The sequence below is a fragment of the Pongo pygmaeus genome, chromosome 1, assembly GCF_028885625.2.
Source record: "Pongo pygmaeus isolate AG05252 chromosome 1, NHGRI_mPonPyg2-v2.0_pri, whole genome shotgun sequence".
Classification (NCBI taxonomy): domain Eukaryota; kingdom Metazoa; phylum Chordata; class Mammalia; order Primates; family Hominidae; genus Pongo; species Pongo pygmaeus.
This window is the reverse complement of record NC_072373.2, coordinates 31036960-31059500: the sequence shown is the minus strand read 5'-3', so window position 1 is coordinate 31059500 and position 22541 is coordinate 31036960. Positions and strand designations below refer to the sequence as shown.

Below are 22541 nucleotides of genomic sequence, written 5' to 3'. Positions count from 1 at the left end.
GTTCAATTTTTTTTTTTTAAATGGGATGAATGTTTCAGGGCTGTCTTTTTTTAAATAAAGGGAAGCTACAGCAGTTAGGTAAGTAATCTTGTAACCCAGCAAATATCTTTAATATATATATATTTTTAAACTGTTTTTTTATGTAGTTAATGACCGCATAATGATTAACACTGTTTTCTAACCAAATGTCATGGGTTCTTGTACCTTAGGTTTTTACAAAATTTTGTATTTCTGTGATTGACATAAATAGATATGCATAGACTGTTAGCCCCCTGAAAACAGGAACTTCGTTTTGTTCATCACTATGTTTCTAACATAGTGCTTGATACACAGCTAATTCTCAATAAATATTTGTGGAAGGAATGAAAAATTTTTGAGTGCTGCATCTATTGTATTACTTAATTGATACCACAAGGTGGTACTGTTGTACCATGAAATGAAAGCCTGTAATTAGCACCACATAAATCCTGTGACTAAATGAAACGAATTGACTACCTATTATGTTTATTGCCTGCTTCATTTATTTATAATTTCAACATGCGATTAGTCTTTGATTACGTGATTGGGTCAGGCAGTGAGCTCATAACCTAAATAAAGAACATTTGGTTCAAATTTTTATAAAAACATTAAGTGAGATGGCATCTTAAAAAACCTAGCGTAGTACAAGGTAGTTTCTTTTTCTCACTTTTAATTTACTTTGGGTTAAAGGCTTTTGTTAAATTGTTATTTGCGGTGAAATAATTTGCCCAAGATTTTCTAGTAAATTATCACTGAAGGTTAAATAGTATTGTAAGTCTGTTTTGGTTGTCAGAAGTGCTTAAAAAATTAATACCAAACCTAGATTTATATTTTTTCCCTCACTTCAAAGAAATTTTTTTATTTTGCTTTCATGTTTCTTTTATGGAGTCCATACAATATTTTATTAATGTTTAGTTCTTTATTATACATTTGTACATATATAATCATAGTATAATCATAGTGTATAAAGTAAGTCGATTTATAATTTCTCTTGGTTTTACCCCTATTTTAAAAACTAAGCATTGAAAAGTTTGTTTTGTAGCTTGTACCTTTTTGTTTCCTTATGATGGAATTGACTTTGGAATATTTTGATTCTATAATTTTCCTCAGACTGAAGTGAAATCAGAAGAAGGCCCAGGTTGGACAATCCTACGTGATGATTTCATGATGGGAGCATCTATGAAAGACTGGGACAAGGAAAGTGATGGGCCAGATGACAGCAGACCAGAATCTGCAAGTGACTCTGATACATAAAGCATCATAGGAAATACAATTGCAGTCGTTTTATTTTTTCTAGAAAAATATGTCATCCTCTGATAGTTGGGGAATTATAAGGATACCATTTGTAAGAAAGCCAAAAGACTTTTGCCAGATTTCATATTTCCCCTTTTCATGTACACTTTATATATACTTCATTAAAATTATATTTTAAACCCTTGTATAATTTTAAGCATTGTTCCTCAGAACATTTGTAAAAGGATATATTTCTGCTTGACCAGCGAGATATGCATTTTGCCAGGATCATATTGGTCATGTCTATTGGTGTATTATTTCAGTATCACCAATGTTTTCAGAAATACAGTACTAATTCATAATTAAACTCTTTGAAACTCTGCCTTCTAACTTATAGACCCAACTATGTATCTGTAGTTTTTGGGAATGATTGGTGTTTTTTGCTTTGTGTTGGGAAGTTATTGAGAAAACCTATATAATAAAATTTTAAATTACAGTTTTTCAGATTTTGGGTCGTGATTTTAGTTTTAGGTAATCTGGAAGATATGATTTAAGAAACAACAGATTTCAATTTTTTTTTTTTTTTTTTTTTGAGACGGAGTCTTGCTCTGTGGCCCCGGATGGAATGCAGTGGCGTGATCTCGGATCACTGCAAGCACCACCTCCCAGGTTCACGCCATTCTCCCACCTCAACCTCTCGAGTAGCTGGGACTACAGGTGCCTGCCACCATGCCCAGCTAACTTTTTGTTTTTGTATTTTTAGTAGAGACGGGGTTTCACCCTGTTAGCCAGGATGGTCTCAATCTCCTGACCTCGTGATCCGCCCGCCTCGGCCTCCCAAAGTGCTGGGATTACAGGCGTGAGCCACCGCGCCCAGCCCAGATTTCAACTTTTATTTTATTTCCTTTCATTTATTAAATAATATAAATAATGACAGATTTATTTTAGGTGTTAGGCTATTTTTGCATGAGAGATTTACAGAGGTGGAAATTCTCATGCTTAACTTATGCAATGAGACACAATTTCTCAGGAAGCAAGTTTGACATGTTTTAGTCTCTCTCTTCTTTTTTTTCTCCCAAATATTTGAGTTAGCTTAAATTCTTTTTTATGGACTGCCCAACCAGTGAATTGATGCAGTTAGACAACAAGTAATCTGCAGCAGAATATTGCATCCAATTTGAGACTTGATTCCATATTATTGCCTTAAAGGCTATTAAATTGGGTGACTTTTAGTATCCAGCTGTTAAAAAGAGGAAAGACTGTTTAATATCATTCCAAAATTTTTGTGAAATGTGGCCCAAGATCTAAAGTTTTTAAGGGAATTATTTAATAAATACGATCTGTCCCTTTTTGAAAAGGATCCATCCCTTTTCATAATAAAAATAATTCCCTCCTACCACCCAGTTGCACATACTTGCATCTGTTATGTATTGAAGGATAATCCTCCCCCCAAAAAACTATCCAAGAGCAGAGATGTTTATATTTTGAAACCCATTTGAGTGTTACAGTATTATATGACTAAAGCTGAATCAGTCTGTGGCCTGGTATTTGTTATCATAAAGGAAGATGTACACCTAAGATATCAAGTGGTTAAAACAGCAAAGTACAAAACGCATTTTTGTATTTATTCTAACCTTTGAACATTAGTGTCTTTCAGTATAAATAAATGTGAACAAATATACCTCAGTAGTAATACAGGAGAACTAAATATCCTGCTGTAACTTAATACAGATACATATTTCAATATGACTTAACAAACACACAATTTTGGGAAAAAAAAAAAATATGTGCAGCAACTTAAACACATTTTTCTCCCCAGAACTAAGATTACACTTAATTTAATTTAATCTGTTTCTGGGTTATACTAGAGTTTTGCAGGAATCTTTCTGAATAGTACATTCACATGATAGATATGGATAAATAGCTTATTTACTAAAATGTTTTGAAACATATTTTATAGTCCCTCATTTGATTTGAAAAAATTTGACAACATCTTCATATTGAAAGTAAGGACGACAATATTTGCAGATTTCCTTTGTTCTGAAATTATTTTATTCCAAAGCAAAATTGAGTTGCCACTATCAGGAAAAAAAAATGTATCACTTCTATTAGAAGGCTATGAAGTATATATAAATTATATGACAATTTTTATCATATAGATTTGATATCTTCTATGTATTCATATTTCTGCATCTTGGGTATTAAGCAAAATACCATATGTATAAATATGAAACCAGGAATGTGCGTATTTTAGAAACTAATTGTGTATCTTCAGTGAATGTTTTGAGTAGTTTAGTTCTATCACCTCTATTCTAAATATTTTACCTACAACATTTAAATTATTCTGATATCAATCAGATAAATAATCCGAGTCTATTTCATCTTTCTACATTGTCTTTGTGGTTTTTGTTTGTTTGTTTTTGAGACGGTCTCACACTGTCACCCAGGCTGGAGTGCAGTGGTGCAATCTCAGCTCACTGCAACCTCCGCCTCCCAGGTTCCAGCTATCCTCCCACCTCAGCCTCCCGAGTAGCTAGGACTACAGGTATGCACCACCATGCCCAGCTAATTTTTTGTCTTTTTGATGGAGATGGGGTTTCCCCATGTTGCCCAGGCTGGTTGTAAACTCCTGAGCTCAAGGGATCCCCCCACCTCTTGCCTCCCAAAGTGCTCGGATTATAGGTGTGAGCCACCATACCACCTGTCTTTGAATTTTTTAATGAGGGGAAAGAAAATTGCAATTCCTGCCTCCCCGTTTATTTAAACATAGCACCTAGGATTTTATTTTTGGTAACTACTTAGAATAATATAGTAGGTTACTTATCTTCGGTTAGAAAGAACTATGGAAATTAGGAACCAATAATTTGGAAGTATTATTTCCTTATTTCATATATAGAAATAATTATCTTATTCCCTTATTTCATATATAGAATGTTCTAGATACTTGGCTGGGGTTAATGTTCTTAGTATTTATCACAGTTTAGCATTGGTTATTTTTAAGCATCAGAATTTGAAAGTCAATGATAATACCTGATTAGGACTGAAAATAGAATTATCTTAGTAGTTTAGCACTTTTTATAATGGAGCACTGAATTTATTTTCAAATTACCTAGAATTCTGCATTGCTCAAATATTATTCAATTGATTGCAAAATATACCTTGGAAACCCTTTGGATAGAATAGTTCAGAGGGTTACCACTAGTACTTAAGAGCCTAAAGTCACTCAGTAGGAGGTTCTCAAAGGTCTAGTTGAAGGCAATCCAATTTCTTTAAAATAAATTTTTTTTTGTCTTTTTAAAACAGATGGGTGAAGAAAGGGACATATAAATTCTGGGAAACCTCTTATGGTTTCCTCCCATTTCCTTCTATGTCTCCATTAATGTGCTAACTTGAAGGAATTTAACTTCCAGGAAAGTTGACTGATGAAGTTTATGTAGAGCTGTGAATATTATAATTTGTCAATACTTTATTGATAATGTTAGCTTTGTTTTTATTTGGAAACATTTTTTCCAGTTGACCAAAGCAGAATTCATTCTGTTCTTCCCTCAAATTCATCTATTACGATCAATGTGATTGACATTTATCTCCACTCTGCATGTCAGTGATATGGTATAGATGCTATAAGCCCTGTAGATATTATGGGTATGAAGACTATTTGAGGTGAATTGCCAGTGAGAGCAAATTTTGGAAACAGGAGAGAGAACTACTTTGTGCCTACAAAAAGCTCTCTCACTCCTTCTCCAAGAAAACAGGAGTCTGAATTTTGGCCAGCTGGGTGTTTGAATCTTACTGACTGTTGCAGCATTGGTAGTCCTGGTAAATTTTTTCAGTGGGAGAGCTTTTCTGAAATTTGGTTAAACATGTTACCCAAGGGAATCTGTGCATAGATTTAGAAGTAGAATGTTTGAGGTGGTTGACAAGACGTTTAGAATTGTGATTAATGTTTTAATAAAATGCTAAGTTAGAATGAATCTAATCATAATTATATAGTTGGAAGATATATTCTAACAGTTCTTAAATAATTTTAGATTCTCTAAATTTAGAGTGTTTTCTAACTTAGAGAGCCATATTAATATTTTTTACCTAGTCTACTGAACATAATTTCAGGGAGTTAGTATTTAGGACTTTTTACCTAGAGATGCGGTAAACCTTTTAAATTTAAATTTGCTTTCTTAAAATACCTGTTCCAACATTGCTCACCTTTCTTCTCCCTCCTTTTTGCCCTCTCCTTCAGTGGGAGGAGCACATATTTAGCTTTCTGTTAAACACTCTTTGGTTTTCAACTGAGTAAGGCAAGCAAAGATATATGTTAGAAGAGTGGGCATAATACTTTATAATAAAATTATAGGTACTAAAAGTCTAAATCATTGCTGTCAATAGGACTTATTTTGATGATGGAAATAATTTATGTCTGTGCTGTTCAATATGGTAGCCACTAGCACAGGTGACTACTGAGCATTTCACATGTGGCTAGTGATACAGAGGAACTAAATTTTTAATTTTACTTAATTACTTTAAATTTTAAAAGTTACATGTGGCTAGTGGGTCTATCCCAACTATGAAGAGAATAAACCTACAGAGCATATATCTAGTCTAATAAAACAACAGTGAATTTGGGAATTGTAAATCTGTCTTAAGCTTTTTCCATAAACTTTTATTGATACAATTTAGGCATATACAAATACTGGTGAAATTTTATTGATTGAATTATTGTTGACTTTTTTCCAGTATTTATATTTTTAAAAAGATATGTTTCTTTATAATTAACTTGTATTGTAGGGTAACTATTGTCCTTAAATGTTAAGCCACTTAGTTAATAACAAATAGCATTTGGTTTTTTAGCATTATTTGTCATCTGAGGCTTTCAGAATTAATACACTAAACCTTAAATATTTTTGTTGTTCTCTAAAAGAATGGGTTTATGATGCACCAAAAGGACATTTTGAGAACTGCTGGAGCAACAGATACCATGTAAGGAGTGAATTCCCATGTTTTTCACTTATATCTAGGGGCCTACTTATTTAGGAGGTTTCCTAAGTAAGTATATTTAGTTGTAGGACCTTAGAGTTGCCTAGGTCCATTCTATTCTAGCATATACTCAACATACTGCCAGAGCAAATGTAGGTTGCAGATTCAGGCAAAACACACACACACACACACACACACACACACACACACACACACACAAACCCCAAAGAGCACAATGAGCATTATTAGCATAGCCAATTTAATATGATGAGGTGTTAACCACATTTGTATAAATAATAGTTTCTCTAACCCTGAATCATTATCCTGCATTTTTAATGCAATCGGTTCATAAACATCAAAGTGAAAACACCAAATTTGTAAGAGGTCAGGACCAACTGGGGCTCTAAATGGAGAGACAGCTGAGAGCTGTGTCCGTATGCGTGGGTGGCCTTGCAGCTGTTGATTCACCCTCAGGCTACCAGACAGTTGCCTCTTTGCACTTGCAGAACCAGACTTCAATCTTAGGTAAAAATGTATCCCTCCCATGGACAGGACATAAAACAATAGATTGACATCAGCTCTGAAAACATCAGTGCAGCAGCCAGACTCAGCAGTTGCCCTGAAATACTGAGAAGTACCAAGCATAACATCAAGACTGTTTCTACACAATAATATTTGTCTTTCTACAGCAACACTGGGTTCTCTTAAGTATATTATAAATATAAAAGCTCAAAGTCCAAAAGGTTCAATGTGATGATATCCTTCTCTACAAATGGCAGGAACACTACGGTAGATTGCATGAGACATGACTGCCGTATCTTGGTCCTTACTAGGATTCCCAAATATACTCCTTAATAACCAGTAAAATTATATTTACACTGGACATTTTAAGAAATACCAGTGTTCGTTATTAGATGAGAGACAGCATAATTTTGGAATCACAACTGAGTTCAGAGTTCAGTTTTGAGTCTTACTTGTTTTGTTTCCTTGCGTAAGTTTCTTAACCTTTGTAAGGCTAGCATGTAAATCAGATATAATAATATATAGTTCATGGTGTAAAGATTGGATTAATGTATGCAGTGTCTATCTAGCACAGTGCCTGATATGTAGTAGCGTGTCAAGAGATGTTCTCTCTTATGCATTTGGAGGATTAGGTGCTGCGCCTATAGGTTTCCATTCATTTCTCATCTATGTAATTCTGAGTGTTCCTTTTCTAGATAGAATTCCCCCCAACAAAAATTTAAAGTCTAACAGGTGATAGGTGCTTATTGAGGCCCAGCAATTCTACTTCTGGAAACCTTCCTCAGGAAAAGATTCCGATGACAGAAAATGCTGTGTGAACAGTATTATATAGAATTGTTTTTAATAGCAAGAAATTTTTTAAAACTTACAAGTTCAGTGATATGAGGACATTTACATAAACTATTGAACCACCAGTCTTCTGTCAGTTCCTTTAAAATGATGGTTGTGAAGACTGATGAAAACACAGTGTCAATGATATGTTAACTGAAAAAGTAAGATTAAAAACATTATGGATAGTATAAGTTTCTTAAATGCCAACAATGCATGAGGTGAATAGAATGACTTTTCTTTAAAGAATGTAATTTTTGACAGTCTGAAAAGACAGGCCTTATATTTATATTGAGAAAAATGATCCTGACATTTAATGAGACACTAAAACAGTTTTTATTTTTTGCTTACTTATTCTTTTCTAGAATCCAAACTCTAAATACTGTTTAATAGAGCACTATTGATATTAGCTGTATTAGATGACTGTATGAAGAGTCCTATTTGCTAGAATCCTACTTTATCTTTTAAGTTTTGCTAATTCCCCTGCAATGAATGTTGAACATAAAAAATTTGACTCCTTTTCCATGTGTGTCCACTGTTTCCTTGTGCCTCTTGATTAATGAAACTTTATTTTTAAGTGAGAACCTCTGTTTTCTTGATTTTTAAAAAGTCATTGCTTTTTTGTTTTTAACCATCCTATTTTGCATAGTTCTATCACTTATTCAAGCAAAAGTTGGAACAGAACATGTAATAATAACAGCAAACATTTAAACGATATTGATTTTATGCCAGACAATATTTAAGGGTTTCATAATGCCCCTTAATTCATACCCTCTTCCTTATAACCCTGTTAGGTAGATGCTGTTATTGTCCCCATTATACAGATGAGGAAACAAGCAATAAGTTTCAGTAACCTGCCCAAGGCCACACAGATAGTATAGTCCAATCCAGGTTCGAGTCACAGAGCTGCTATACACAATAGTGATTGCTCACATTGTAGATATTAATGTCTTATAGAAAATGAGATTCTAGAAATTGAACTCTTCTCTGGAAAGAAAAATGGGCATTCAGTATTTTGGTCTCATTTAACCATGACGTAAACCTATGGCCAATGGAAGGTAGTAGTAGATGCCATGCTCTTTCGGGTCCTCACTTCCAAGGTGACAAAAGGAACAATGATCATGCCAAAAAGGGTGGTGGCCACGTGTGTGCCCAAGGACAGGGCTATTAAGAATTTCTTTATTCAAAACACAGTAGAGGCTGCAGCAAGTGTCTTCAATGCGTATGTGCTTCCCGAGCTGTATGTGAAGCTACATTATTGTGTGAGTTGTGCCATTCACAGCAGGAAGCCTGCAAGAACTCAACATCTCCACTTCTATTTAGACCTGCAGATGCTGGCACCAAAGCTCATGTAAGGAGCTGAGTCTGTAAGGACTGAGGCAAAACTATCCTCTGGAGAAAAGTAAAATGGAAATTGTACTTAAAAAAATTAGTAGATGCCATTAATCAGAAGGTGAAAATTTTCCTGGCTGTGTCAATTTAGAGTTAACATATCACCCCAGACTGTTGCTGTCAGTTTATTCTGTAACTTACTACTGGATAATTCATTATAGGTCTTGTCTGAGCATGTCTGATAATTAAAACTTTATATCTGAATTATCTGGATGCTGCAGCAATGGAACTACTTTACTGAAGTGGTATCCAATAATTTACTATATACAGCTATTGGTTTTTTATTCTTAAGATACAATATATTGGTTATTTGCTGCTCTGTTACTTCATGACATTAGATGACTCATAAATGTAAGTGGTTGACATTTTTGCTATTAAGAATTTAGATATTCAAATTATGCTTTATAAATGAGGATTCGATTTTTAGCATGTTATTGCCTAGGAGATAACAGGTAACTAAAACTTTATAATTAAGGATATTCCATTGCTGTTGATCTAGCATCTTTTCTAAAAATGCATGTTTTACAATATTTATGTGAAACTAATTTTTATTTGATGTGCAGTAACAACAAATCAATGCAAAATTATACATTAATGAATGTAGCAGTATGAAGTTGTAAGACGTACCACAGCTTTCCTCTAGGTGGCATGATTTCAGCTATCATTGAGTCAACTGATAAAAATCCTTTTTCCCTACAACCACATGAGTATGTAGTTTCTGAACAATCAGTATAAGTGTGACATTGATTAGATTTAATTGTTACAACTGGTTAAATAACCAGATTGACCTTATAATAGTCTATTGTTTAATGATCTTAAGTAACTTAAAATTATAAGACAAAGTCCTCTTAATGAAACAAATACAAAAAACTTGTTATCTCCAATAACTCAGCAGCCAAAATTATTTGTCTCTTCAGGTCACAATGACACACCCATTTCTGGATTTATTTCTTTGGCATATATTTATTTCTTATGGTAGATAGCTTGCTATTTGCTTGAAACAGTAATGATACTGCCTTTTTACTTAAAGGGACTCATATAGATGTAACAAATCTAAAGAGAAACCACAAATGGTAGGATTCTTGATCACAAAAATTTTCATGTTAACAGGAAACAACCCCTTAAATTATGTGAAAGTAACTTTCCTGGTGTCCCTGGTTTTATGAAGCAGTTACTGTGTGCTAAACAAGAAGGATCAACATGTGAAAAGTCATTATTATGTGACCTGCAAGCATCAAACAACAAACAGAAACACTGTTCTTTTTTTTTCTGTACTGGCACTAAAATGGGAAAGGGGGCCAAACTCACTTTTACCTTTGGGATTCTTTTTCTGTTGTTGATTTTCAAAAATTTAAAAATGAATTTCTCTGGCTATACACAGAATACATAAAATGCTTGTTAATCCCATTATTGTTATATTTATCTTCTCCTGCCTTTCTTTGTGGGAGACTTCTTTCATGGAGCTCAAAAGAACTTGACCAAGCACCTCTCGGGGGTTCATTTTTGTGGCAGTGCAGGTTTATATTAATGCTAAAATTGTGCAAGTAGCATTTTCAAAATGTATCTCCAATGGTGATTTTTAGAATATGCTGCATAGGCAAAGGAAAAAAAAGGTTTTGGAAGTATGCAAAATATAATATCACCATTATAACCGAAAAAAGGTGAAAGACTAACAGATGTATTCTTACAGATTTAAAGTGGCTTCATTTTAAATAAGGTAATTATCTGGGACAGTCCTGATTTACCCCTGTTGTCTTAGTGTATCAATGAGTGGCAACCTCTTTACTGCAAAAAATGTTTGGATTTGTGTGACAAACGATGTAGCTACCCTAGTTATGAGAACTTTATTTTCTACTAAGATTTAAAATAATCATCAGTGAGAGTTTGTGGTCTGTAGTCTCCAGTTTTATAAATTATAACCATCTATATAGCTGTGCTTTTAAAAATACTTACATACTTAGGCTTTTAAAAATACTTATTTACTAATTTTTCCCTCTATCATAAACTACACTGAGGTTTTCTCTTTTTATGCAATTACTATTGACCCTTGGTTTTTATTTATTTATTTATTTTTTAATTGCAGGCTAATCGAAGCTGCAGAACGGCAAAGTTGTTTGAAATGTAGGTTGGTAATTTTGGCAGTGGAAATTTAGACATTTGGAATTTTACCCAATCTACGAAGCCCACTGAGATGACAACAGACACATAATTCATTTAAAGACCATGTATCTTTAAAAAAAAAAAAAACTTTTGTTATATCATACTCATTTTAATTATGAGAACAGTCATATTTTTCTCTATCACTCACCTTCTCTTTTTCTTTCTCATCTTTTGTTTTTATTTTTAGTTGGCCAAAACGCTCTCTCCATTTCTCCCCAGCAACCTCATTCTGGTTTCTTGCTTTGTGAAGTCTATCTGTGAACTTCTGTGGTGACAGAGTAAATGAAGTAGGAGTAAAGATTCTGTAAAGGTGAGCGTCAAATACTGCCCTAAAAAATAAGGAAAATTCTGCTGCTGGTTTCTTTTTGTCAACATTAGGATTTTGTTAAGCACTTATCCATAGTGTTATGCTGTGTGCCAACTATTACCATATGTTCATTTATTTATATCAGTTACTAAATGCTATCTTAGTGGATGAATTTCACCAGGGGCAAGAAACCAGAGGCTGCAGCTACAGGGATGACATAGCACAGGCCACTGTGAGACTGCCTCCCAAAGAAAGACTTTCCTGGAGAGCTAAAATTGTAGAGATATGAGTGGCCCAAAAGCCACAAGCAGTAATCAATCAACTAATCATAATTCCAAAGGATGAGATAATGTTCCCACAGTGTATCATTAGTGTGATGAGTTTATCTCTTTAAAGCCTCACAACCGGCTGATATGCTGTGGTTTTTCTTGGTCCTATCTCTTTATCTTTTACCACCTCTGATCTCTTTAAACCCACCCTGTTTCCATTTTCCTCCCTGCCCATTGTTTCCTCATTTTTCCTTAACACTTCTTCCTTAGATTAACCTTTAAATACAAATGGAAATAATAATCGGATTATTTTTCATGAGGAAACCACCTTTCCATTTCATTATTCATAACTAGAATAATGAAATAAAGCTGTTTATAGAAATGCATATAGAACATGAGACAAAATTGATATAGACCAAACATTGTTCTTGAATAGTGGTATCAAATATAAAATTATAAATAAAATCTTAAAAGACTTTTGGTGTATTTTCATATTAAAGGGTTATTTTGCATTTATCAAGTATCACTATTTGGGGGAAAATGTAATCAATTACAGTCGTTCCGTGTATTTCTTTTTTTTCACCTCCTGATTTTTCATGCTTGAAACCATTCTGGAAAGCTTCCAGAATTGTTACAAATGAAGTTATGCTTTGGTCAATGTTAGTAAGGACCTATGATCCATAGGCGTAAAACTCTAGGACAGGGATGAGTAGTTTTGTTTTTTTCAGCCTCTTGTAGAAATCCCACATTACTTAAGTGAATAGACCCATTGATGAGTGGAGAATGGCTAAGAGTGGAAACAGCTCCACTCTCTACCTCTGTAATTTCGAAACAAAAAATTCCATTTGAGGGCGTTAATAAGAGACTATAATCGTGAATGCTTAACTGAACTTTGATAGTCATTTAGCATTTTATTCACCAAAAGTGTATTTTCTTGTCCTTCCCTCCTACAATTACTGGGGGCAAAATACCATAATATTTAAAATGTGCCTACAGAAACTACTAGGAGGCAGAACTAGAAGCAAATTCTTCTTGGGTTCTTTCCTGGCTTTTCAGAGACAGCAAGAGAGAGAGAAGGCCAGATATTTTTATTATAAATTCCTTGACAGAAATAAAGACATGGTAGGATAAGAAACTCACAGAGTCAGTGAGTAACTTGTTCAGGATCACAAAGCCAGAAAGTGACAGAAATCTGAACCCAAGAAACCATGACTGGAGCCTGCCCTTTAAACCACTGTGCTCTCCTGCCTCCTTGAAGTAATCAAGATGGGTGTATATCATTTAAATACCCTTTTACCATGAAGACTGTAGAGACCCCGGCACATAAGACCTCCATAAATTGAGTGAATGTTTTGCCTCTTAAATATAGAGATGAAAAGGCATTATAAGAGTTATTTAATAGAAGAAAGGATTCATTTACGGTTACCAGGGAGACAGCTCTAGCAATCTTGCCTGCTAGGTCTTCAAAGAACTGATCATTTGAGAGGTGGAAAGGGGCTCCTCCTCTCCTGCTATACTCACTTACTGTACTTACCCATTCCAGAAGCTTTTACCAATACCTCCCATCTTACCCTCCTGGGCTTTGGGGAAATTAAAGTAGCCTCTTATGAATAAGTCAGGGGTCTCAGGTCTAAGGAGTTGTTAAGTGAGCAATAGGTACTCAGTAAACTAAGTATTACGAACAAAAGTGTATATGTCTATGTCAGGAAGAGGGGTGGCCATCAGAATTTATGGCTTACGCTGTTTTCCTAGAAGTGATATAAATGAACTTTTGCTACTCTATCCACACTCTAATCTGAATCTACTTAAGGTGCATCAGTGTCTGTACCAAGAAGGTTGTCTGTAAACATGAAAGATGCTCACTGGCTTGTGGAAGCTGAACCTATATCCTCAGCAAAATATGGTGATAGCTAATTCAGGTAACCAGCCATACTCCACAGCAGCATCTTCACTCAGTAGCTCTGATTTGGAGCTCCTGCTCTGTGTCTATAATGGCCACAGGTGTAAGAATATTCACTTTTTGTCCAATCGGTAGAGCTAGCCTACTGCAGTTCTCAAACTGAACTCAGAGCGAGGACCTAACTGGATGAAACTACTAGTCTGACAGTAGCGCCTCTTGATTATCTTTTTCTTGGGCTACTGGGATGGTAGCTTTGCTTCAACTCAAAACTGGTATCAAGGAAAGGAACCTGCTGGTGCTGATTTATACATAATTTTTAGAATTATTCAGAAGTGGGTTGGAACAATTATTTTATTCCAGAGTTTTTCAATGTGTGATAATGGAAAAAATTCTGTATTCAAGGGAGTTCGGAAAATGCTGGGTTAAAAGAGTGAAAAGGTTTTCTCTTCTACAGGAGTTTCAGAGCCTTTAACATGATGATGTTCCGGAATGAGAAATCTTAGAGGACAGGAGAGTACTCAGTATCTCCCAAACTTGTTTGACCCCAGAATTCCTGTTTGTCAGAACATATTCTGGGACCACTGTTTCTCAGAAGTACATAGTAGGTAAGAACATAGTGGATCCTGACTGCAAAAATCCAGCTCTACCACTTACTGTGGTCTCGAACAAAGTACTTAACTTCTTTGTACTTCAGTCTCCTCATCTGCCAAATATGGATAATAAGACCTACTTTATAGGTTCATTGTGAAGATTAAATGACCATACACAACACACATCAAATTACTAAGTGTAGTATATGTTAGCTATTATTATTTTATTTATTCAGTGCTCTAATAACCTAGGCCCCATACACATCTAAAGTATAAATTCCAAAAGTGATAGAAAGTTCTTTGTGACTTTTCTGAACTAAGGAACATCTGAAGTAGAGAACAGTATAGAGATCTTGGGTTTGGGGGTACATTCAACAGAGTTTCCAGTTTAAATCATCTGTCTGGTCAGTATGGCTGCAGAGTCATGCCGAAATGAAAATGTTGACTTTGAGTAACTAAAGGTAAAATAAAAGAAAAAGGGAAAGTGGAACAGTGGTAAGAGTTATTCTTGTATTCATCTAATTTAGACTTGGTTGAAATTGAAAATGTCAAGTTATGAGTAGTGTAGAACAGTAGACATCAAACACTTAAAATTCCAGCTTCCTGGATTAATGCTATGGAAAGAATGAAGTTGGTTGATAATGTTTAGCCTAGCAAGAAGGTGAAGAAGAAAGCCATACAAGAAGTGGCTGAGGCAGCAAATTATAAAGGTGACCATTAATTCAAATCAGTAAAACAAACAAATATACCTTATTCTTTAGGTAAAATTGATGGATCTCTGTTTTCCAGCAGTTCACAAACAGAGGGGTATATTGTAAACAACAAACTAACAAAATAAATTCTAGGATGGCAACCTGTTAAGGTATCCCAGAAAATTAGAGGTAGGACATGAATTTAAAAGATAGGAAGGTATGTCTTCAGGACTGGCCTGACCCTGAGTAGACTAGTGCTCCCTCCCATAGGGGTGTGTGTGCACACATAATACAGGAGGAAAGCCTTCCCTTCTAGAGCAAGTGATTCAGTTTGGGAGGCTGTGACTGAGCTACACTAAGTAAAAACGGGAGACTTGATTGTCCTTCAACAGACCTGTCCAAAATGACTAGAAATTAAATACCGTAAATCACTGTTGTCAGGGCGCACATTCCACCTCCTTCCTCCCTTCCCCACAGCAGTCCTCATTTCCACACCCCCTCAACGGTTCAGGGAGAGCTCGTGGTCTAAGTAACGAGAGGACTTCTGACTGTAATCCTAGCACGTCACTTTGTTGAAGGCAGACACGTGGTTCAGAGAGAACTTATAAATCTCTCCTCCCCGGCAAGATCGTGATGTTATCTGCTGGCAGCAGAAGGTTCGCTCCGAGCGGAGCTCCAGAAGCTCCTGACAAGAGAGAGACAGATAGAGATAGAGATAGAAAGAGAAAGAGAGAAAGAGACAGCAGAGCGAGAGCGCAAGTGAAAGAGGCAGGGGAGGGGGATGGAGAATATTAGCCTAACGGTCTAGGGAGTCATCCAGGAACAAACTGAGGGGCTGCCCGGCTGCAGACAGGAGGAAACAGAGAGAGTCTATTTTAGGGTGGCAAGTGCCTACCTACCCTAAGCGAGCAATTCCACGTTGGGGAGAAGCCAGCAGAGGTTGGGAAAGGGTGGGAGTCCAAGGGAGCCCCTGCGCAACCCCCTCAGGAATAAAACTCCCCAGCCAGGGTGTCGCAAGGGCTGCCGTTGTGATCCGCAGGGGGTGAACGCAACCGCGACGGCTGATCGTCTGTGGCTGGGTTGGCGTTTGGAGCAAGAGAAGGAGGAGCAGGAGAAGGAGGGAGCTGGAGGCTGGAAGCGTTTGCAAGCGGCGGCGGCAGCAACGTGGAGTAACCAAGCGGGTCAGCGCGCGCCCGCCAGGGTGTAGGCCACGGCGCGCAGCTCCCAGAGCAGGATCCGCGCCGCCTCAGCAGCCTCTGCGGCCCCTGCGGCACCCGACCGAGTCCCGAGCGCCCTGCGAAGCGCACCCTCCTCCCCGCGGCGCGCTGGGCTCGCCCCCAGCGCGCGCACACACACACACACACGCACGCACACACGTGTGCGCTTCTCTGCTCCGGAGCTGCTGCTGCTCCTGCTCTCAGCGCCGCAGTGGAAGGCAGGACCGAACCTCTCCTTCTTTAAATATATAAATTTCAGCCCAGGTCAGCCTCGGCGGCCCCCCTCACCGCGCTCCCGGCGCCCCTTCCGTCAGTTCGCCAGCTGCCAGCCCCGGGACCTTTTCATCTCTTCCCTTTTGGCCGGAGGAGCCGAGTTCAGATCCGCCACTCCGCACCCGAGACTGACACACTGAACTCCATTTCCTCCTCTTAAATTTATTTCTACTTAATAGCCACTCGTCTCTTTTTTTCCCCATCTCATTGCTCCAAGAATTTTTTTTTTTCTTACTCTCCAAAGTCAGGGTTCCCTCTGCCCGTCCCGTATTAATATTTCCACTTTGGGAACTACTTGCCTTTTCTTTTTAAAGGAATTCAAGCAGGATACGTTTTTCTGTTGGGCATTGACTAGATTGTTTGCAAAAGTTTCGCATCAAAAACAAACAAAAAAACAAACAACTCTCCTTGATCTATACTTTGAGAATTGTTGATTTCTTTTTTTTTATTCTGACTTTTAAAAACAACTTTTTTTTCCACTTTTTTAAAAAATGCACTACTGTGTGCTGAGCGCTTTTCTGATCCTGCATCTGGTCACGGTCGCGCTCAGCCTGTCTACCTGCAGCACACTCGATATGGACCAGTTCATGCGCAAGAGGATCGAGGCGATCCGCGGGCAGATCCTGAGCAAGCTGAAGCTCAACAGTCCCCCAGAAGACTATCCTGAGCCTGAGGAAGTCCCCCCGGAGGTGATTTCCATCTACAACAGCACCAGGGACTTGCTCCAGGAGAAGGCGAGCCGGAGGGCGGCCGCCTGCGAGCGCGAGAGGAGCGACGAAGAGTACTACGCCAAGGAGGTTTACAAAATAGACATGCCGCCCTTCTTCCCCTCCGAAAGTAAGTACTCATTTTGACTTCCATCCCCTGAGGTTTAGCGCTGCCCAGAGCTCTCAAAACCGCAGCAGCTCCCGGGATCGCCCTTCCCTCTCGCGGTTCCCGTTCGCTCTTTTCCCGTTCTCCTGTCCTTCACCCCATCCACCTCCTTTTCAGTTGTATGCCTGAGGCCATCAGGCTTTAAAATGTTTACTTTCTACTTTATTTTCTCCATCTTTCCCTTCCCCCTAACAATTCGGTGCTTTAAAAGGCGTTATTCTCTTTTTCTCTTCCCTGAAGTTCTTTAGTCGGCCACCAGCTAGGAGTCCGCCCCACTCTGTCAAACTAGAGGTGCTCCCAGGGGCAGAGTTAAACTGGGGAATCTTGGTAGGTTTGTTTTCTTTGCTCCGATTGGCGTGGGGCGCGCCGAACTGGTGCACGAAGGGTTAAAAAAAAGTGTCTCAAAACTAGCCTCTCCGGAAGGCGCCCCCTTTCCGTGCTGACCTATCAGCTGGTTCCCCAAGCCTTCTCTATTGTCTCTAACTCTCCTAAAAATGTCAGCATCGCCGAGACAAAACCCGGTTTGGAGACCCCTCGAGAAACCTACCTGCCCTCAGTCCTTGATGTATCGTTTGCTATCACTAGGTGTTTCATTACCCAAAGGCAAAATCCTATAACCACGTTCCCTTTTCACTTAACCTGGAGTGTAGAAAGGACAACTCCGTTTCTGACTGTGTTTCAAAAGGTTTTGTTCACGTTATTTTTCAGAATACACTCAAACCTGCCTTCTTCACATCTCCAGTGTAGCAGATCATTTTTCTTACGGGTCTGTTATCCTGCTCCTGCCTTCTCGCAGGCTTCCTGCAGTTACTTCAATGCATTCCTAAAACTCAGAGTAGACGACAGCCGTATTTTTTTTTTTAATGACTTCTCTGAGAACAGTGTCCTCAAAACCAGCTGGCATACAGTAGCAATAGGAGTGAAATGATTTATTGCAAAGGAAGGGAACAGACAGTGTAGAATGATTTCAGAGTTCTTAAAAAAAAAAAAAAAAAGAAAGAAAGAAAAGGGACAGCAGCATCCACTTGATACCTGAGAGGGTTAAATACCAGGAAGAAGAAAAAGAAAAGTGGGGGCGGGGTGGGGGGAACCTCTTCAACATTTGTGTATTCCAAATCCCAAGTCATAAACTTTTCATTGGTTGCTCATTTCTCTCCTCCCCTTTCCATGCCCTATATACTTGCTGGCTGCCTTTGCAAAGTCTCTGTGTCTTGCCTAAATAGATAATACAGCCATCTTGGTAATTTTCTCTTAAAGGTTCTAATTGCAGGGTGGTGCTTTTCTTTTTTAATATTTATTTTTAGTTTGACAAGTCCTAGCTATGTGACCTGCCATGTCTTGTACTTGATGGTCTCAGAAGTCAGCCCATGTATCTAACCCCAGTCTTCCTAGTGAGCTTTATTTTGCTGCAACTTCTCCTGTTCTTGTTCAATAGCAGAACAGATGCAGAGAATTCTGGCAAGCAGGATGATTTTGTTATTGTAATTATGGCACTATCCGCAACAGAGGCGATGAATACACTCCACCCCTGGTTATCCCCTTTGGGAAGTAAAGCTTTCTATCTGGGGTGGAGCCAAGGAGATATTAGGAAAGAAAGTTCATTGTAATTAATCCAAAACCATTGAGACAAACAAGGAGTTCAGTCAGTTTGCTTTCTCTAGCACGTGCATCAGTTCTACTGGTATTTGGGCAGAGCGGAAAGTATGCTATGTAGAACCTGAATAACTCATCTTTCAATGTTTTTATGCAAAAGGTCTAATAAACTGCCAGCACTTTTATAACACAGAAAGGAGCTCTGATCTCATTACTGAATAGGTGTGGAGAGAGCAAGTAACCCAAGAGGGCATTAGTTCTTTGTTCTCTCAAGCACACTTCAGTCTGAAGAGCTGAGATGATCCAACCCAGGGTCATGGTCATCAACAAACTGGAAAAATTCCTAGATTATTAGGAGGATTTCAGAGTATGGCATTTAACATCAATGTGTGGATTCTCCTCTCCATTTCACCCCAGCCACCAAATAAATGAAAACCTCTGATATGTCCAGGATAAATAAAATATACTGCCAGTTTTCATACAAAGAATACAGGCTTTAAAAAGTCTGTATTGTGTATGGAAGTTTAGGAGCAGAAAGCCATATTAATAGCAGGTTCGATACTACTGTGCAAGGACTGGATAATTTTATAGAAAATAGGTTAACTGATTTTCCAGCACTTTCTAGTTATACTGGAATATAGCAAACCCTTCCAAAAAAAAAAGGAAAAAAAGAAGAAAACCATATTTTTAAAAAGCAAATTGAAAAGTACAGCATTGGCTTATATACCAGCTTTCCCTCTTTAGGACTTTTCTGCCTAACTTTTAACTCAGCTGTCACTGAAGTGGCTGTGGGGAGGGAGTGTGCCTGTCATTCCTTGCAGTGAATCTGGCGAGGGTCATAAGCCCCAGAGATGAAGGCATGGGAAAGATCACTGGTTCATTTTTTACCACCAACTTATTAGCGTTCAGGGAGTGACTTCAGCTCAAGTATTACAAATATGCTCTAATTATACTCAATGAGCTATATATCATTACAGATTGCTGATAGCCCTTTGTGGGACATTTTATAAAGTTCAGACTACATATTTTTAGCAATGTGGAGATTTAAAAGTAAAAATATAAGAGATATTGTATATGCCCTCAGGCATATTTTGTCTTAAATATTATCCTTGGCCAAGTATACTATATAAATACAGTAAATATGAATAGAACTGGCCAGGTGCCAATCTCCTAGGATGAATTTTAGTCAAGAATGTATTTATGGGATATAAATAATACTGTGTCAACATTTAAAGAAGGGGTCTGATTAGTTTTGAATTTATTCATATTGATCTTTTCACGTACTGTTAGTTTAAGACTCAAAGTGGAGTTATGCTAAGGTTTACCGATAGTTTGCCCACTGGGAATTAGTGGACCTCTAGTAGTTTTAACAATCCATTTGAAGTTCGAGGCACATCTATTCGAAAGATGCTGCACAAGGTTTTAGAAACTTATAAAGGGTGATTCAGTTATACACACACAGGAAGAATTCAAATAATTGACATGTAAGAATCTGTAGAGAGTTGGACAATCAAAAAGAGGAAGAGACACAAAGTTTCATTTTCTTTCTTTTCTCTCCCTTTTTCATTGTAACCAGTCAGCACATGTTGTGGTTCTAACCCTGGTGATTTTGTACTCCCCCCAACCCCCGCACCCCTACTCCCACTGGAACGTTTGGCAATGTCCAGAGATACTTTGGGTTGTCATGACTGAAGTTGGAGGGGTGATACTGGTATTTAGTGGGTCAGCCAGGGATGTTTCTAACCATCCTATAATGCATAGGGCAACCCCCCGCCAACATCAAAGAATTATCCTGACCACAATGTCAGTAATGCCCCTGTTGAGGAGCCCTGGTATTTGTTTGGGGTTACTGATTCTGTTAACAGTACCATTTAGAAAATAATAACAAAAATAAAATATCTTTATGATCAAAGCATATTCAAATGAGAATACTGAATAGGTGGATAGTCAGACAGTTATCTTAATTAAATGGAGTGTGGACTAGACCATTGTATACCGTATGTACTTTATTTTTTGTGGTCTTAAAGCCCCTAAATTAGAGACATCAAAACTTCCCATTTATTTAGCTTAAGTGATGGTGTTGACCTATCCATTACTAGCTTCAGTCAGCAGCAGTGTGATGTTAGAACAGAGAAAAAAGAAGTGAGGAATTATCATGGATTCTCCTTGCAAGGGAAATAAGCAGTTTGTGTTAACAAAGAGTGGAATCTCCAAGCTAGGCAACGGAAGAAAGTAAATAATCATCTTGATTTATTCTACCATTTTGAAGTAGATACACTAGAAATATACAGCCTGAAAAATCACAATGAGATTTCCTTTGTAGTTGTTTCACATGAATGTTAAACATTTAACATGAAGCAATCTCCTTTTCTATTTCCTCTGTAATTTTCCAAGTTAAATTGTGGAATGTAGAATGAATACCAATGACACTATGGTTTGGGGGAATGTGCCTTAGCATTCAATTCATGAATATGTCTTTCTATATACAAGTTGCTGGTCTGTTGGCCACTTGCCCAATGAAGGAAAATGTTAGCGATTGCTGGAACATAGTGGTATTTTTGCTTTATGTAGTAAGTATTTTTACTATTTTATTTTTTAGGATTCTCTGTGTGTGTGTTTGTATGTGGGTGTATGAGATAGAAACAGAAAGAAAAAGAGAGCGTATCAAAGACAGACTTGAACTTCTTGACTTCCAGAATGATTGAGTTATTAATATACAACAGACCGAACTTTAATTCTCCCTTTTTTATTGCATCGTTGCTTGTACTAACTCTAGTGTCTAATTGTGGTTACATTTAAGTTAGGTCACATGCTCCTCCTTCAGGATTTCCTCTTTTTTTACTTTTCAAAGACTAGAAAAACCTCTTAAAGAAGTATACTATTTATAACTAAAGCAGTTGGGTCGTCTTTGTTGCCAAGTGAGGCCAGCCAGCTTTATGCCTCTCCTGAGAAGACCCCACCCGATGAAAGAGGGGCTTTGCAGAGGTTGAGGGGCAGGTGGGGACCTCTCCATCTCACAGAAGGAAGGGGTTGGGGGAGCCCACTGTGTCTCCACAGCAACCCATGTGGTCTACTCGAGGAGTTGCACTTTTTGAATGATGACTTCTCCCTGGTGAAAAGATGGTGATGTAACCTAGTCGCAGCATCTTTCATATAAAGATATGAAAGAATGACAGATCATTTTTCCTAGAGGAAACTGAGATGTGAAAAAAGTGCTAATGACTCACTGTTGAACCCACATCAAATCTGGGTTAGAACCAAGGAGGTCACTGACTTGTAGGCCTTCGCCCAGAGATTACAACACACTTTAGGCTGCATATTTAGAAGGTTCGAGAAATTAGAGTGGAGGCTCCTGGCCCTGGGAGAGGTGTGCAGGGTCACCACTGGAGTGAGACTCTGGCCCACTGCCACTCCAGCCCGCCTCCCCCTGCCCCTTGCCCACCACACCCCCCTGCCACCCCGCCCCATTATAGGTTCAGGAGTAAGGTAAGCAGCTGAGCAAGAGACTGCGTGGAAGAGCTCTGGAAATAGCCCTTTCTGCTATCTTGATGTAGCATTTCCGGTACTGATGGGCTCCCGGAGAGAGGATTTGGATTTGCCGGATGTGCTTGCTCTATTTAGGCAGTGCTTCTGCTCAAGGGTGTATTCCATTTTGCAGATTCTGCACAGCTTGATGAAATGTGGCTCTGCCCGAGATAAACAAATG

At 38.0% G+C, this 22541-nt stretch overlaps 2 protein-coding genes across 6 annotated transcripts in view; both read left to right on the top strand.

Annotated features, from left to right (window-relative positions):
• RRP15 (ribosomal RNA processing 15 homolog) overlaps positions 1–1747 on the top strand; it is a 50958-nt gene extending 49211 nt beyond the window's left edge. Inside the window, exon 5 of the mRNA XM_054438702.2 lies at positions 1129–1747. Within this exon, the coding sequence (XP_054294677.1) occupies positions 1129–1272 (144 nt within the window). The 3' untranslated portion in view covers positions 1273–1747. The remainder of the gene's footprint in view (positions 1–1128) is intronic.
• A 916-nt stretch (positions 1748–2663) lies between these two features.
• The window catches only part of TGFB2 (transforming growth factor beta 2), a 112371-nt gene continuing 92493 nt past the window's right edge, over positions 2664–22541 (top strand). For 2 of the 5 annotated variants that reach the window (XR_010127705.1, XM_054438682.2), the window contains exon 1: positions 15431–17206. Coding sequence is in view for 3 of the 5 variants with exons in the window: in XM_054438682.2 (XP_054294657.1) it covers positions 16861–17206 (346 nt within the window). In the remaining 2 variants the exon portion in view is untranslated. Of the gene's footprint in view, positions 11432–14059; positions 14203–15426; positions 17207–22541 lie in introns of those variants that run through there. The other 3 variants (XM_063672080.1, XM_063672085.1, XR_010127704.1) reach the window with 3 other exon arrangements.